This window comes from Apteryx mantelli, chromosome 3, assembly GCF_036417845.1.
Source record: "Apteryx mantelli isolate bAptMan1 chromosome 3, bAptMan1.hap1, whole genome shotgun sequence".
Taxonomy (NCBI): domain Eukaryota; kingdom Metazoa; phylum Chordata; class Aves; order Apterygiformes; family Apterygidae; genus Apteryx; species Apteryx mantelli.
In genome coordinates this window covers 27,059,987-27,077,856 of record NC_089980.1, presented here as the reverse complement: position 1 = coordinate 27,077,856, position 17,870 = coordinate 27,059,987, and the positions used below count along the sequence as shown (strand labels likewise).

The following is a 17,870-nucleotide window of genomic DNA, read 5'->3' as shown; positions in this document are numbered from 1 at the left end:
TCAAACTTGAGTTCTGGCATCCCCTAACTGCTGGGTGTTCGCGTTCACACCTAGAATTCTCCAAATAAAATGTTGTTTTCTCAGTTGCTTTAAAATAAAACTGAAGAAATGTATGTCATTATGCACTGTCAAACTAACACCCCTCATTAGATATCTTGCACAACTGGAACCTGTTAGATCCTCCTTGCAGATCTCTAATGCTGAGATATCAGAATGATTAGTAGGAGACTTAGGTTTATATCATTTAAGATGATGGATCCGTGTGGACCAAGCATCCACAGAAAAGTTGAAGTCTTTGCCAGAGTGTTTAATGGATAATTGTTGAGAGTGCATGGAAAGCTGAAATCCAGAAATCCTGGTGCCTGATCTAATGGCTGTAAACACCTAATGCTTCCTGCCAGTGGCAGGTCCAGCCTCCCTTGTCCTCCTCCCATGCCCCTTCTGTCATCTTTTTAGCTCATCATGCCAGTTTCCTTCTCAGCCCTGTTTGCTCTTTGTGCCACTTGGCTGCTCTACCATAACTCTTCGTTCACCCCATCCTCTCTTCACTTGATAACAGCCTAGAAACAATTAATGGTACATAGATTTTTTTGAAGGCTAAATGATGCCATCTAACGTGTGCATAACTCCCACAACAATCACCTGGAGCAGCTCCTCGGCACCCAAGGATATCACTGGTTTCCTGTAGCATGTGTTTGATGTGGATTTTGAGTGCGATTTGTTAGTCAGTTATGCAATAAAGGCATCATTAACACATCCAAATACCTGTGTGACAAACGTACAGTTTCAGAAACTATCTAATTAACTGTATCTCCAAAACAGGAGATTTAGTGAAACTCTTATTTTAATTGAAAGGCAGTTAGGCATGTGTATCTAACTCTTAGTATTAACAAGTTATGCATGCAGAACAAAGATGCATAGGATATTTCTCTGCCCTGTAAAATTGATGTTATTTCCTCAGTACTTTCACTGGTCCTGCCAATGTTTTTTGATTTTTTTAAATAAAAGCATTGCAATAAGGAAATGTTTCATATTTCTAGTGGTGGGACTAAATATTTAATATTTGAAAAGGCCATATTTCAAAGACAGGTTATTAGGAAGCCAGCTTCGATTTTCCTTTCCTGCTTTGGGTAAACCTGTGTAACCCAGTGATGCTGGGGCATAAAATGTGACCAATGGAGTTAGTATCTGGGAGGGAACAATGTGTCTTTTTGGCCCCTCAAAACTTTTAAATTGGAATCTTTATAATAAAAACTGGGGAAGGAGAGTGTGGGTAGTGGTATTGGTGCTCGTCTTTTCTCAAGGAGAGCCAAATTGGGAGGGGAGTGACCTCGGATGCTTACCTGCCTTTGACTGACTTAATCTAATTCGCTTTGAGTCAAAGACATGCTCCAACTGAACTTGCGAGGACATGATATAGGTAGGTCAGCGTTAAATAGGAGATTCCATGCTGTTATCCATTTACTGTGTTTCTGTCTTAACATACTTGTCTCTCTTTGAGGCTTTCTTTAAAAAATGTACGTAGATGAGATGGCTGATTTAGCTAAACGCCCCCAAAGCAGTCTGATAGTTTATGCAGTTTTCTACATTTCTTACAAAATTATTATTTTGTACTATTATTTTGCATTATTTTGTGTATTATTTTGAAATGAGGTAAGAAAACCTTTCCCCTTCCCCCGAAAATAAGGTTAATGAGAATAGAGACTGCATATCAGTTTGCAGGAAGTATTCCTGGTGAAGTGTTTCCCTTGCGTTCCTCTCTTTTGAGACTGGTGATAAGATTCCCGTGGATTTGAACAGAGCAAAAATACTCTTATGCGGCACAATTTAGTAGTGAGGAATACTCACAGTAAGTAGAACTGGCAATATTGTGATTCTATAAAAAAGATGGAAGCACTGTTCAAAGTTAGTGCTTTTCTGACTTTGCTGTATGTAAGGGCTTTTAGTAACTAAGTGGTTCCAGTCTTTTCTCTAACTTTGTATTTATTGAGTTTTGCTAAGAATAGTCTTAAGCCATGTTATTCAGTTTCATTGGGTTATCCAGTAGCATTTCAGTTTTCCTGTTCCATTTTGCAAAAAGCCAGTCTATGCTGGGGGGGGGGGGTCACTGGTCAATTTAAAAGCTGCTCCCCCCCAACTCAAACAGTAATTATTAATTTTAATGACTATTAATTAAGCATTAATAGTCATTAATGTTAATACTCATTAATTAATATTAGTGCTTAATACAGCTTTGCCAGAGTTTTGTAAGACAGATACAAAGTAAGTTTCACATTCCCAAAATTCAACAATCTCTGTACATGTGATGTGTAATGCAAAATTAAAAGGTTTGTTATCACCATTGTAATTTTGAGGTTTAATAAGCAGATACTCTCTGGGCTTAAAAAAAAAAAAAAAGTGAATGTCTCCATTGTGGTTTGTGAGTTCAGAATTAATGGAGACAAAAATGTTTACTTCAGCAAAAGAGAAGGCTAAAAATAAAAAGATACCAGAAAATACAAGCATACAAGCGTAATGCCCAGAAACATTTCTCTTATACTTGAAGTCAAAATTAATTTTTTGTCTAGGAAAATATAAGCTTTTGGATTTCCTCAGTCACATTCAATTTCATATATTTTTGGTTTAGTGCAAATTGAAAAACAAAAAAAATTCAAACTGCATTTGTGTTGTTATTGTTCTCTAATGAAGTATGGTATTCGTGAGAAAAGTATGTGAATGTTCTGAAGGGAAGCTCAGAAAGAAAGCATAAGTGACTTTTAAAAAGCGCTTATGCATTAATTGTCCCTTGTTCTCAAGCTATTTTAGTTACCTGAGGGAAATAAGGATGAAAAAAGTAAATTGAAGAGAAGCACAGCTTCTGATCAGAAAGATTCATGACAGAAGCGTTTGTAATTGCAGAATGAAGTTTGCAAAAAATCTGATTTATGAAAACAGAAATTTGAATCTAAAAGTTAAATGAGAGAGAAATAATGTAACTGTTTATTGTCATTCTTCATCCAAACCATGGATGCTTTAATAAGTGGAATAGTATAATTAGTATACTAGGTATCATACAATTAAATGCCAGTATGTTCTTCACTGGCATGTTGCATATCAACATCTACTTTAAATCATAGAGTTCAGTTTTGTACCATATGTCATCTCTGAGTTTTTTCTCCAGCTTGAAATCCCTGGGCTTGTTCTGTCTGCAGCCTTACGCAGGTTCGTCAGGACTTGTGGGACAGCCTGAGCTGCAGGGACGTCCATCACCTCCCGAGAGCGGAGAGGTGTCTGAGAAAGCAGGGCAGCGACCTCCCCTTTTTGTCAGCACCGTTGCAGGGGGGCGAGCGAGGCAGGGTGGAGGAAGGGGAGCAGCATAAGCAGGGCGCAGAGCGCGTACACGCCGTTCCCAGCCAGGCATCCCTCCCTAGCAGCTCCCGCAGGAGGGAGAGGAAGAGTTTGGTCTCTTTGTTGCACATGTAGCTCTGCATCAGTCATGAGCAAGACCATCTAATACTGTTTTCAGGAAAGAAGTCCAATAATGATCCATTCCTGTGGAGCAGCAAAATAAATTGAGGTCATCATCAATGCAGAAGTTTTTTACGGTGCTTATTTTGTTCCTCTTGCAAAACGTGCCGTCAGGTGCCTATAACCACGAGTTGGCCTTGAACAACAGTGGACAGCTGTGGAAGGTGCACCGTTCACCCTTCAACACAGCCAGCACCGTTTTGAGGCATTAGTCTGAAGTTCATGCTGAATCAGTTGTTCCTTTTTATGAATACCATGCCTTGTGCCGTAACTTAGGTCTTGGATCAGGTAATGAAGTGACCTGTTCCAGAAAATGTGCATAAACCTTCCTTCCCCTGCTGAAAAATAAGAAACGGTAACTCCCATGTTTGATACTCCTCTCACTAGGCAGTTACTAGTTGCTGTGCTTCCAAGAAACCCAGCTAGTAAATGATCAGGTAGTTTCAAGAAGAGAAGTCTCAAATAGCCCCTGATGTTATATAGGTTAGTGCAGTGTTAAGGATCTCCTTGTAAGCCCTTTAAATATGGCACGAGTGGCCAATGCAAAAGGTATTGGTAATGTTCGATACATTTTCATTAGTTGCCTAACGAGGAGAGAAACAGAGAGGAAATACAGTGGGTTAATTTTCTAACCAGCAGGTCCTGAAAGGTTTCACAAGGACAGAATAAAAAGATGTTCATAAATAAATAGATTTTTTTTTTTGATCTACATCTGTGAAACTAACATTATACATATGTTGTAGGAGGTGATGGACATGACCTGATTGGAAATCATTTGGGTTTTTTTTAATTAGCAATACTTTTATTTTTGAAGATTAATGTAGAGTGCTGCCTGATAAGCTGTCTTGGTAAAATGTTGTAGCTTTACAAGCACTTGGATTTTCTAAGCTCTGTTTGTTTTTTTTCCAGATGAGGTAAATGGCTCTAAGACTCTGACCAAAGCAATTCACTTCAAATTCAGAGCTTAAAGGAAAGCCATGCAGTTTTGTTGACACTGTTTGACTATAAATCCTCTTCTCAAATATGTTTGAGCTATTTGTGGTAATTTTGCCCATGAGAATTTAGATGTTTGGGATTTTTATTTAGGAGGGGACTGAGAAGTAATGCGAATGCTCTTCTGTGTTAAAATAACGTTGTGGGCTTTAGGATTGTTCAAGAGAGCTGGTTAATATTCAAACATCACTTCCTCCAGGCTCAAGAGCGGTGCATCCCTATGAGTAGGAAGTCAAGCAAAGGAGGCAGGAGACCTGCATGGATGAGCAAGGAGCTCCTGGCAAAACTCAACCTGAAGAAGGAAGTATACAGAAAGTGGAAAGGGGGACAGGCCACTTGGGAGGAATACAGGAACGTTGTCAGAGTATGCAGGGATGCGACGAGGAAGGCTAAGGCCCGTTTGGAATTAAATCTGGCAAGGCATGTCAAGGACAGCAAGAAGGGCTTCTTCAAATACATGAGTAGCAAGAGGAAGACTAGGGAAAATGTGGGCCCATTGCAGAATGGGGTGGGTGCCCTGGTGACGAAGGATACAGAGAAGGCAGAGTTACTGAATGCCTTCTTTGCTTCAGTCTTTACTGCTCAGGCCAGCCCTCAGGAACCCCAGACCCTGGAGGCAAGAGAGAAAGTCTGGAGAGAGGAAGACTTTCCCTTGGTGGAGGAGGAGTGGGTTAGAGATCATTTAAGCAAACTTGACACCCACAAATCCATGGGCCCTGATGGGATGCACCCAGGAGTGCTGAGGGAGCTGGCGGACATTATTGCTAAGCCACTCTCCATCATCTTTGAAAGGTCATGGAGAACAGGAGAGGTGCCCGAGGACTGGAAGAAAGCCAATGTCACCCCAGTCTTCAAAAAGGGCAAGAAGGAGGACCCAGGGAACTACAGGCCATTCAGCCTCACCTGCATCCCTGGAAAGGTGATGGAGCAGCTCATCCTGGAAGCCATCTCCACGCATGTGGAGGAAAAGAAGGTGATCAGGAGTAGTCAGCATGGCTTCACCAAGGGGAAATCATGCCTAACCAATCTGATAGCCTTCTATGATGGAATGACTGGCTGGGTAGATGAGGGGAGAGCAGTGGATGTTGTCTACCTAGACTTCAGCAAGGCTTTTGACACTGTCTCCCATAGCATCCTCATAGACAAGCTCAGGAAGTGTGGGTTAGATGAGTGGACAGTGAGGTGGATTGAGACCTGGCTGAATGGCAGAGCTCAGAGAGTTGTGATCAGCGGTGAGGAGTCTAGTTGGAGGCCTGTAGCTAGCGGTGTCCCCCAGGGGTCAGTACTGGGTCCAGTCTTGTTCAACTTCTTCATCAATGACCTGCATGAAGGCACAGAGTGCACACTCAGCAAGTTTGCTGATGATACAAAACTGGGAGGAGTGGCCGATACACCAGAGGGCTGTGCTGCCATTCAGAGAGCCCTGGACAGGCTGGAGAGGTGGGCAAAGAGGAACCTCATGAAGTTCAACAAAGGGAAGTGCAGGGTCCTGCACCTGGGGAGGAATAACCCCAGTCACTAGTACAGGTTGGGGGTTGACCTGCTGGAAAGCAGCTCTGCTGAGAAGGACCTGGGAGTGCTGCTGGACACCAAGTTAAGCATGAGGCAGCAATGTGCCCTTGTGGCCAAGAAGGCCAATGGTATCCTGGGGTGCATCAGGAAGAGTGTTGCCAGCAGGTGGAGGGAGGTGATTCTCCCCCTCTACTCAGCCCTGGTGAGGCCACATCTGGAGTACTGCGTCCAGTTCTGGGCTCCCCAGTACAAGAGGGATGTGGCACTACTGGAGCAAGTCCAGTGAAGGGCCACAAAGATGATTAGGGGACTGGAGCATCTCTCTTATGAGGAAAGGCTGAGAGAGCTGGGCCTGTTTAGCCTGGAGAAGAGAAGGCTGAGAGGAGATCTTATCAACGTGTACAAGTATCTGAAGGGAGGGTGTAGGGAGGATGGGACCAGACTCTTTTCAGTGGTGCCGAGCGACAGGACGCGAGGCAATGGGCACAAACTGAAACACAGACACTTCCATCTTAACATGAGGAAAAACTTTTTCACTGTGAGGGTGCCCGAGCACTGGAACAGGTTGCCCCGAGAGGTGGTTGAGTCTCCTTCTCTGGAGATATTCAAAACGCGCCTGGATGCAATCCTGTGCAATGTGCTCTAGGTGACCCTGCTTGAGCAGGGGGGTTGGACTAGATGATCTCCAGAGGTCCCTTCCAACCTCAGCGATTCTGTGATTCTGTGATTCTGTGATTGTTGCTTGGAAAGCCTCCTGGTGGACCTAATGTAGAGAGAGGTGGAGGCCAGAAGTAAGGTGGTTGTACTCTGCTGTGTGGGGCAATTGCATTACTGTCATCCCTGAGATTTGGGGAGGAAGGCTCAAGGTGCCCTGTAGGGCAGCCTAGGCATCATGCGTTTTTTACCTAGCCCTCAGAGTTTAATTTCTACAACAGTCATTTCAGAAATTCAAAGGCCTTATTTGTGTTTGGTTATTATATCCTAGATGTTTAATATTTTTCTGTGAGAGGAACTTTCTAATCAAGGCATTTGCCTTTCCCCCAGTGTCAAACACTGACTGTTACAAGAAATAACATGATGGTATTAATTTGATGAAAGCTAGATTTGAGAGAGTGTTTCTGTTTTCAGTTGCTTTATTTTCACATTAGAGGATAATAATATGTCGGCAGTTAATAAAAGCTATACTAAATATTGTGTATGTGCTTGAAATATTATCATTTTAATATCCGTGCCTAGAAATAACATTTTTCCTTAGCATAACAATGAGAAAATACTTTTTGTATGTGGGTGGATGAGCAGAAATTGATGCACATATATTTGTCTGACCTATAGCAGGTTAAATACAAATTTAGAAGCTCTTGTCCAAATGGCATGTCATCTAGAGCTGATATTACTGCTAGATAACTATAGTGTCTTTCTCCGCAGACTACCATATGGAATGGAAAGCTATTAACACTAGTGAGAAGCTAGCTACAGAGTATGACTGATTAATGTGTGACATATTCAAGTTTCTTTCTATGATTGTCTCAACAACCAGTCATAGAGATCTGCTTCATACACAGAAAATTAAATTTAAATTACACAGTCTTGGCTAGAAAATTGTGCAGTTAATCCAGTCCCAAAAATGAAATCTGATTTTTTCTACATGAACTCTTCCGTGATTTTTTTCATACCCTGTTGGTTTCTGCCAGCATTCCCATTGGTTTAGGCTACTTTATTCCTCCCTTTAAAAGAAAGGAAAAAAAAGAAATATATGAGAGACTGTTTTTTAGGAAATTCCCTCACTGCTTCAGAATTTAATATGTCCAACCCTAAAGTACAAAATGACTACTCGAAGCTTGCTTTTGTAAACGTTGTATGAAGCATGTTTAAAAAAAAAAAAGAGCTTGCTATAGCTAATTAAGACGATAGCTGTGTGTATCTGTTGGTTTTTCAAATCTTTTATTCATACCATGGTTCTAGCTACATACCTTTCTGCTAATTTGAAGCAGACCTCTGTGTTTAAGTGTCAGTTGTAGCTAATTCTCACTGAACTAAAAAGTAAGTATTTGAATAAGCTTTTTCCAGGGGAAAAATGAAGTAATGTAAGCAGAGCTGATAACCAAGAATTGGGGAAAAGGAGAATTAAAGCTTTAATTTCTTAGTCCTGCATGTGAAAGTATGTTTTCAGATGGTCATTTGTAAACAGTCATTAAATTCTTGCCCATTAAACTTCACATAATAGGGTGCGTTTACATCAGCTGCTTGGTTTTCTGGCCATCCCCTTCCTCTGCCTGAGCTCTCTTTGCTCCTTCAACCTTACCATTAATTCCTCCGTTTCTTCATTACTTCCCCTCACAACCCAGGGATGCCCTGGCCTTCTGTTCCTTAAAAATTAGACTGTAATTGCTGCCTGCCCCTTCCTTTGCTACTCAGACTGTCGTCACCTGTGCCCTCACTGGGCGTTATTTTAAGTACATTGAGTTTCCTCTGTGACGCTCTGCAGCCTTGGTCTTGCTCATCAGGCACCATCTGTTCACAGCATCCTCTTGGCCAGTCTCAGGCTTCATCTTCCTTTTTTCTTCCTGACCTTCCAGCCATTTTGCAGAAAGAGTTTTATCTTCTCCTCCTCAAGATCTCCACGTCTCCATGACGCTGATGCTTTATATGAGTTTCAGGTGGTCCTCTCCCCCTTCTATCACCCCTTTCCTGCCTCAGACCCCCCGTCCTGCCAGCAGTGCCAGCCGCCGCACCCGCAGGTCCTCTCCTCCTCTCCATGGCCATTTTCATGCTTTCCTGCACCCCACACCAGTGCCCAACACGTGGGGTGCTGCCTCAGAGCCGCCTGTAAAGCCAAGCCTCCCCTAACCCCTGGCTGAGCCTCGCTCCTGGTGGAAAGGGAAGGGGAAAAAGGCTCAGCTAGGAAGGGGTCGGTCGCAAGCCCCAAACAGGTGAATTCCCAGCAGCATTCGTAGATCATCCTGTTCCAGGAGCTGTGCACCCCTCTGCAAAGCACTTCAGGATGTGCTGCTTCTCTGACTCCCTCCCAAACATCTCATTTTCAGAATTAAGCTTGTCCTCATGTACGTTGCTAGATCAGGGCCAACGCTAGCCTGCATAACCACTAAAACTTAGCAGTATCATCCTCACCCTACCCTTTTCTTCCCCTGTTATTCTCTCTCGCGCTCAGTTGTTGCATGTGGTGCTAAATTGAACTGTAAGCTCCTCGGAGCAGAGCCTTTCCCTTCCGGTTTCTTTTAGCACCAAGCACAGTGATGCCTGACTGCTATCATTGAGCACCACAGCTGTAAAAATAAATAAGAATGGCTTTGATTACACAGTTGAAGTTCTAATCTAAAATAAATTAAACAGTAGTCAAAAGCAGTTATGCTGTTTATAATTCATATAATAATTTAGGACTACCAGTTTTTAACTATTGTGTAATTTCAATTTACTTGCAGTTCTCATGGGATAAAATATATTATTGAACAAGAAAAGAATAAACTATATTCAGAGAAGCTGTAGGGTGCTATGACTTAAAAGAGAGCTGATGGAATACTATAGGAGAAAATATGCAGGATCCATTATACCATTAATGAATGCACGGTTTAGATTGGTGATTTGATTTTCAGATCGTATTTCTCTGGTACCTTCATGTTTAACGGGCCTCATACATAAAAACTGAATAAGATGGTGGTTTTTTATGCCCAGTCATACAAAAACTGGATAATCAAAAAGCCTGACTTTTCTATATTATTTACACATTTTTTAAATATAGTGTTAAAAAGCACTATGAAGGGCGCAACTGTAGTTTGTGATGCCATTGTTGATTGAACCTGTCGGTGTAGCTTTTGAGGCAGGTTGATATTTGTTCCCAGCTACAGGTTATGGCTATATTTTAAGCCATGACTAGAGCATCATTTTTTTGACCTGGCCAAGAGCTTTGTTGAAATAGTCACCATTTCCTTCCTGCAGCAAGGTGGCAGATTGGGGATATTTTAAACTCTCTTTTGGCCAAGAGCCAAACCCTGAAGTCCTTGTTTTTGCAAACAGAGCTGCCTGATATGCAAGACACTTATTCTTGCAATGGCCGCACCCATGAATAATTGTCGGAAACTGTTATGTAGTGACATCCACTTTTACAATATGTGATTTTTATCAATTTTTTATATTGGTGCAGTAATTGTAAGCTTTTTTGTCATCCTTTTTTGAAATGTTAACAGATGTCCAACTTTTTGAGAAGCCATATATTACAGTGGACTGCCTTTTAAATCATACAACAACATCGGTAGACTAAATCTGAAAAGATCTGAAAATGCACAAAGAAAAGAAGATAAAATCAAAAGAAATTCTGCCTGACCTTCCATGTTGTGCACCTGCTATTTTAATTTTATTTTTGTTAATCTCTTACAACTAGAGTATCACTTCTTAAATGAATTTGAACAACTCGCCCATGAGACATTCTAATCCAATCTTGTATTATGATGATACTAGCTAGGATGTTATCCTATTAGACACTTGCTGTAAATAAGGGATTTTCCATTGACTTTTAAATCCTTGATTAATGAGAATGCTCAGAGCAGTGTCCTGTAAATTAGCCATAGTGCTAGCAACAATTGCAATTCACTTAGGAGAACTGATTTATTTTAAATCTTACCATCCAAATTAAAAAGCATGAGGAAAAGATAATGTGCAGTAAGTAAAACATATTAGTCTATCTCACATTATTTATCTATACCCCTTGGCTGCATGAGACCCTGAGCAGTGTCTGAATCCTGCTCACTGCTCAGGTAAATCTCCCATTCACTTCAGTCAGAACTCTTCTGGAGAAAGAGCTCTAATGTAGGCCAAGAGTATTTCTTTAGTATGCATATATTAATATATATAGTTCTTTTATTCTCTAGTGTTTTAGTTAATTCATAATCCCATTTTAAAATATGTTAAGCAGTCTAATGGCTTTCATTTCTAACTTGGAAGCTCCCACTTCACTTTCACAGCTGATTTGTTTCCATTCTGGAAAGTGTATGAGCAGCAGGAAAGAAGTGTTTGGGGTTAGGCAAAAGGGGAGAACAGAGGGAGGCTGTGATACATCTGTTAATTGGTATTTAAACTAGAAATATTCCTGACACAGTTTTATGAAGAAAAAAATTTCCACATCATCTTACTGCTTCTCTTCTTATTCCAGTGCTGATATTTGATTTATTGCTTGCAACAAAATCAGTTTTACATCTAGTATTGACTTTGAAACATACAGTATTTCCTTTAATACTTAGAAACAGTAAGGAGATCTTTCCTAACATGCTATATTCACCTTTATTTAAGGTACTATTCGTTTCTTTACCCATGATATACATGCACTTTTATCAGTCAAGAACATCCCTTTGTTCTTTTAGAAGTGTGCATTCTCTTTCCGCAGATAAGATTGGAATTAGTGTCACTTTATAATGACAGTTTTGATCCTCTTGCTTATAAGTAACTGAGCAAATTATCTTTCATACTTTAAGATACTTAAAATATATGATTTTTTCATAGTTATTTTCTGGTGATTTTGATTACAGTGCAAACTGTAGAAAGAGTAACTAAATCAAACTAACTTCAGTTACTTAATCAAACTGAAATTTGACCATCCTATCCTATATCAAGAATAATCAAAGACACTGCAATAATTCTGTAATACTATCTGAACATTTTATCTTGGTCAGCTCAAGTAACAAGGGTCAGGGGGCTTACACATCCATGCAGGTACCAAAACACCCTTAGACAAAATTCCATTTAGAGCAGTAGATCCTATAGAAATCATTTCTTGCTATGTGAATATTGTATAAGCATATGTTGCTCTCTGTTTAATAATATTTGTGTACACTTGCCAATGATCAATTGGTAAATATGGAGTATTGCAGCTGCAGCTCGTACAAGTATAGTGTCTTCTCCAGTATTATGGGTAGAAGGGAATATATGACCCTGAGGTTTTACTGGCAAAGCTAAAACTGGTTGGAAGATGCATGATGCTTTTCAAAGTACTTTTTGGTTATTTTGTATGTGTTTTAAAGTAGAGAGTTAACAGCTTCTGTGCAAGCTTTATTGGTTGTTTGCTTGTTTGATTATTTTTCTTTATAGCTTAGAAAAAACATGGGTGATTTTCCAAGAAGGAACTAAGATACTGATTCTCAAGCTTAAATGCTTATCTTTTGGGGGAAAATATGGACAGTAGAAATTTAACAGGATATTTGCAGCTGTCTTTTTGTTATAGTTCTATTTTTCTGCACAGCAGAAAGACTGGGCAACTAGAATAATATTTTGTTGTTGTCATCTTATTCCAAATTTGTCAGCTTACTTTGGCAGCCTTATAGATTCACATAGTGTTTCCCTGCTATAAATTTTCTCAGCCATAAGGAAAGATGATTTTTATGATTACGGCATTGAACTGTGACATAACATAGCTGTCATCTATGGTCTTTTTGGTTACCTTCAGCAAGTTACTTCATTCTATTATGCCTCCATCTTCTACCTATAAAACGTGATATTATCATAATAGGCTTGTCTTTTTTGTGTTTCACATATTAATGAATGTATTCCTGTATCGCATCTCACAGAAGTGCTGAAAGAATACATTCATTAATATTCTTGAAGGGTGACAAAGAAAAGTCTATTACTATAATATACCTTGCTTTAAAACTTCAGTTAGAAGAATAATGATAAATAGCATTTAGAACACTTTGGCTAACAGAAATAAAATTGTTACATGTTCAGATTTAAACCGATGAGGAAAAACTTTGTATCTTATGTCCCTCTCTTATACCCATCCAAAAAATGTTTAAATATAATATTTCACATTGACCGAGATGGTTTCTAGTTAGCATATGTATCATACAGAAACCCAGGAATGGCTTTTTGCTGACTATATCTTTAGCCACTTGTTTCAATATCATGTAGTCTCTTACTCTCTCCACGAATTTCCTGAGGTGAAAGGAAGCTTGAAAAGGACAGTTAGGGAATGTCTTGCCCATAGGACAAGCTGCTTCCTAACCTCATTAGTAATTTCTTGAGAAATGACCAGAAGCATGACAGTTTATATTTCCCTGCTATTATTTCCCCTAATAACTGTGGATGTTCTTATTACATTTCTAAATGACTGTTCTCAGAGGTGGCTTGAGCAGAAGGTTTTTCGTTTTATCAGGTTCGGATTGATTGCCTCAGTATTTCATTGTATATCTTCTTGTTCTTGCACTGTAAGAAAAGCAAGATAGGAATCCTCAGTTTCTTTTTATATAGCATTCAGTGTTGTATATACCCCTATTATATACCCCTATATTTGCCTCCTTTGTCTTGGTTTATTTGATTTCTTTGGATGAACTCTCTGGGTTAATTTTGGACAGATGTTCCGAGAACCGTCTGAACTAAACACAGAACTCAAGCAGTACTGCGCTTATTTAAGCCAATAGGATATTCTAACTATTATTTTCTAACACTGCATCTATTTATGTTTATGTTATTGTTTCCTTTCCTTGACTTTGTTTCCTTTTCTTTACATTAAACATTTAACTCAAGGAGTTAACTAGGAGTTAAATGCTTGCTTTTTTTTTTTTTTTGATCTACGTTTAAGAAAGCAAGTGCAATTATTGGAGAAAACATCACTGCATTTCTGATAGTTTTATCAGCTGCAGGCAATTCAATATTTTGACTTGGATTTTTAATGCTTTCAGTGTTTTCAGGCAATATCGTAGTTGGAGATATTGGAGAAAAAGGGGGGAGACCAGCAGCCTCAATATACGTATTCTATCACTCTACTTTCTGTTCTTATTACAAGAAAAGATTAAAATGTTTAAGGGCCTAGCTTTGGTTATATAACACAGGTTTTTTTTAAACTGACAAGTGTGAATTGAAAAGCAAAGTCCCATTAATACAGAGTTGGAGAGTGTCACTGTGCCATTAAATATTAAGTCTGGAATGCTCTAGGCCTTGCAATAAAAGAAATGTCAGTGAGAATCTAACAACCTGTTAGATGAATTAAAATGGATTTACTTGTCTTTTGTTTTCTTTGCAGACCACAGATGACATCCTGGTGGCCTCGGCTGAATGTCCCAGTGATGATGAGGACATTGATCCCTGTGAGCCGAGCTCAGGTGGGTTAGGTTAGTCAACTTTTTTATTACTTCCTTTTATTTCATATTTGCATGCTCCAGTTGCCCAGGAATCGGGAGGGACAGTGCTTTCTTACAGAGCAGGGAGAAGTTGAATTGGGGCCTTTGCACAGTTTGCTGTCCATTTCTCAAAGTCAACTGCTAGTACCACATTTGTTGATAGTTGTGATAGGAGCAACGTCACAAGGAAGTGCAAGAGGACCCACGAGAGGACATGCTGGGGCCCCTATAAGTGTTTTTTTTGCGATAGAGAAGGGATGATTTGATTTAGGAGAAAGATGGTGCAATCACTACTGCCTTAAGCATTTCCCCCAAATAAAATAAAAGTATAATGTTTCAAATATTGTATTATGCCAGGAGTAGAAGCAGAGGGTTTTTTTTAATTTTATGAAATACTATAAAGATGGTAAAAACCTGAAAATGTAAAAACAACAGCCTAAAATTTCAAATTGTTTTATGGCATTTTTCCAAACCAACGACTATTCAGAATGTACGTTTTAGTTCTGATTAGAAATGAAATTTTTGACATCCTAGTATTTCCCATGGAACCAAAAAACTGGTGTTTTGACCACCTCCTTCCTACTCCCATAGAATAATGGGAAATTGGTCCTAATTTTTTTCTCTGATATAATTTCCCACTTACATTCATACTGGATTAAATACTATATACCTTCTCTAAAAATTTGAATGATTATTGCAGATGTGAAAGGAAGGCAAGACTTCATAATAACAACTAGAGAAATTATGTTACTCTATAAACCTTAAAAAAAAAAAAAGGCCAGATGTCCAAAGAATTACTCCTGCTTTCATTGTTGGCTTAGGTTAGCTTTTACCCTTTTTTGAGTGGCAATTTATGGTATAGTATTTATCTCGATTTTTCATACTTGCTTGAATTCTGTGTTATTCAGTGGTACATGTATTGTCAGTCATTTTAGATAATTTGGTAGTCTTTGGTACTTGCTATAATACTTAATGGTAAAAGAAGAATTAAGATAAATTTGTCATGCACCATTGTATTTGTTTAAGTAGAAATCAATGAAATGTGAGACTGGCCTCTATATTAATGCAAAAAATAACCTAGAAGCATCTTTGTTTAGTACAGCACCCAAATTTGGGGCCGGACATATGTCTGTATAGCTAGCCAGAAGGCAAACTAAATGTTGCTTCAAATGCAGATACCCAATTCCTTTTTGAAGTCACATAGCCTAAAGCTCACATGCAAAAATTATTTGATTAAACTTAAATAAAGGCAGAGAAGATTATCAGTTATCCTCATGTTTGATGGACCTGCAGGGTAGCATTAGACACCTTCCAGGAACCAAGATCTTGAGCATTTAAAGGTTCCATGAGAATACTTTGGAGTCAGTTTCTTGTGCTTTGCAAGGAAAAGGTTTCAGAGTGTTTTTCCAAATAGCAAGAGATGGAATTACCAGCCTTAAAACTGAGCAGCAACAGGCACATCCAAGTTACACATTTTTACTTCTCTCAGGAAAGTGTTTCACTTGCAAAAGTGCCAGATACCATGAGCAAGGTACTTGGAAACTGAGATGAGAGTTCATTTGTAGGAAAGTTTGAAAATTAATTTCCAGGATTATTTTTTTCTGTTATTTCCTTCTTATTTTCAAATTCTTGAGTTCAGCAAGACTGTCTTGTCCGGTATGAGTCAAGACACTAGCTCACATGGCTCTGAGCTCATACATGGCCCCTGCTTCCTTCCTTTAGTTAAATCAGGCAGTACTGTTCAGTAGACATAAGTAAACCTTTTGTCTATTACATTAGTTACATTCATGTTACCTAGCACTAAAAAATTTCCCAAACCCACTGTTGCAGTTGTATTAGAAATGTATTTGCTGTAAGCCAGTGAAATCTGAGAATAATACTCCTCTGAGGTTATTTTGAATCTCAGATCTGGGACTGCAATGTCTAGTAGTCCTGGAGCCATGCAATCATTTAGTGGGTGGGTGCAGGAATGCGAGGGGTGAAATGAAACTTTCTGACAAATTATCATTTCTCTCCAAACTGTAGTCCAGAGGGTAATGTGAATGTTAGTCTTCCTGCAAAGGCTTGCCATTAGCTTTTGATCCTCATGTTTAGATTTCCTGTTTTAGCTTCTCACTCATGACCCAGCTATACTTCTCATTTTTATTTATTTGAGAATGGTTTTACTGTTTTGTTTCTTGCATCCCAACTGCTACTGCTTTTAGAAAAAAGTATGGATTGGCATAGGAGTCATGTTCTCCATAAACCCAATTGTCTAGATTGTTTTATCCGTCATTCTCTACATCAAAATGTCACTTGTCCTCCCACTCTGCAACTCTTAAAAAGCTATTAATTTGCCTCCCTCTTCATTGGCCTTGTCCTTTTCTCATATTTGAAGCAGCATGAACCAAAGGACTTACTGAAGTCATAGCTTCTAGCATATCTGCCTCCTTGGAAGCTTCTTTTAAGTCTTATTCACTTAGTCTTATGAAGCTATTTCCATAAATAGTCCAGTAGCAGTAAAGCACTGCTCCATCTGAATAACACTGCAGTCTGCCCTTCCACGTTGACTTGAGCTGCTCCTAACAATAGCATGGAACTTAAGGGAGAAAAACATAATATTGTTGACAATGACCAATTAATGACTTCTTTCTTTTAATTTTGGATAGGAGATGCAAAAGGACATGCCCCTCCGCTTAAATTCTGCCCATGGCTCAGTTCAGCTTTTTCCCCTAAAGCCATTTTACAAACCAGAATTGCTCCTCCACATCCTTGCTGATGCTAGTGGAGCTCATGTTTCCCAATACATATCTGAGGAGGCACAATACATAATTATCAGGACAATCTGGTGTTACGTTGTAGCCTGAGATCCCATTAGATTTCTTCTCTTGCTACAGGATGGTCACTGAGCAGGGGAGGGATCCACACCAGCCTGAGGGACAGTGTGGTGCTCTCAGGACACTCAGGAGAGTGTCACTGATTCTCGAGCAAGAATACATTTTAGAGAGGTCCAAAGCCCACTCAAAGTTCATTGACATAAGGGTATATTTAAATAATGACTGCCCATAACGTGCCTATTTCTAGCCAAAGTTCTCAGCCCAGAATGAGAGCCTATTCTGCAAACACTTTGATTATGGTAAACCTGTGTATTAATTAGGGAAATAACTGATTAGCTAGATTTTACTCATTAGCTAGATTTTTGCTTGAAACAGGGCTTCTTTTCTAGGAAGAATGTGTTGCAGTTTGTAGTGGCTAGCAAGTCTTGGTCTGTCACCACGAGCTTTGCTTTCTGTGCACCTGTCTTCTAAATAATAAATGGAAAGATGCAATTTGCGACAAATTTCATATGGGACATAAAATTTAGAACAGATAGGAGCTGCTAAGCAGCAATCCCATCAACTTGTCTGGAACATAAAGTCACAAAAATTATAATTGCAGATTTCATTGTGGTATACAAACTGCTAAATGTGCCATAATTGGATGAAGTCATAACAAATTTATTAGCATGCAAAACTTAGTCAACATATTTTGTTTGCATTATGCTTTATATGGTAAGGCAACATTTTTTGCTTTCGCAGTCTCCCCACATTCCCTTCTCTTACTCTAAATGCTAATAACACTAATAATATTTTTCCTCAGCTTCATGTCATAGAGGAAATAACAAAGCCTTTTCATTTTGCAGGCAAGTTATGAAAAATGTTAGTGGAAGCCTATCCAAAAAAGAAGACCTGGGATGGTCTGCTGATTTTACATGATGAG

At 39.3% G+C, this 17,870-nt stretch overlaps 1 protein-coding gene across 1 annotated transcript in view; it reads left to right on the top strand.

Moving 5' to 3' along the window:
- Positions 1-17,870, top strand: part of NRXN1 (neurexin 1) — a 723,763-nt gene that overhangs the window by 690,765 nt on the left and 15,128 nt on the right. Inside the window, exon 22 of the mRNA XM_067292993.1 lies at positions 14,036-14,123. Within this exon, the coding sequence (XP_067149094.1) occupies positions 14,036-14,123 (88 nt within the window). The remainder of the gene's footprint in view (positions 1-14,035; positions 14,124-17,870) is intronic.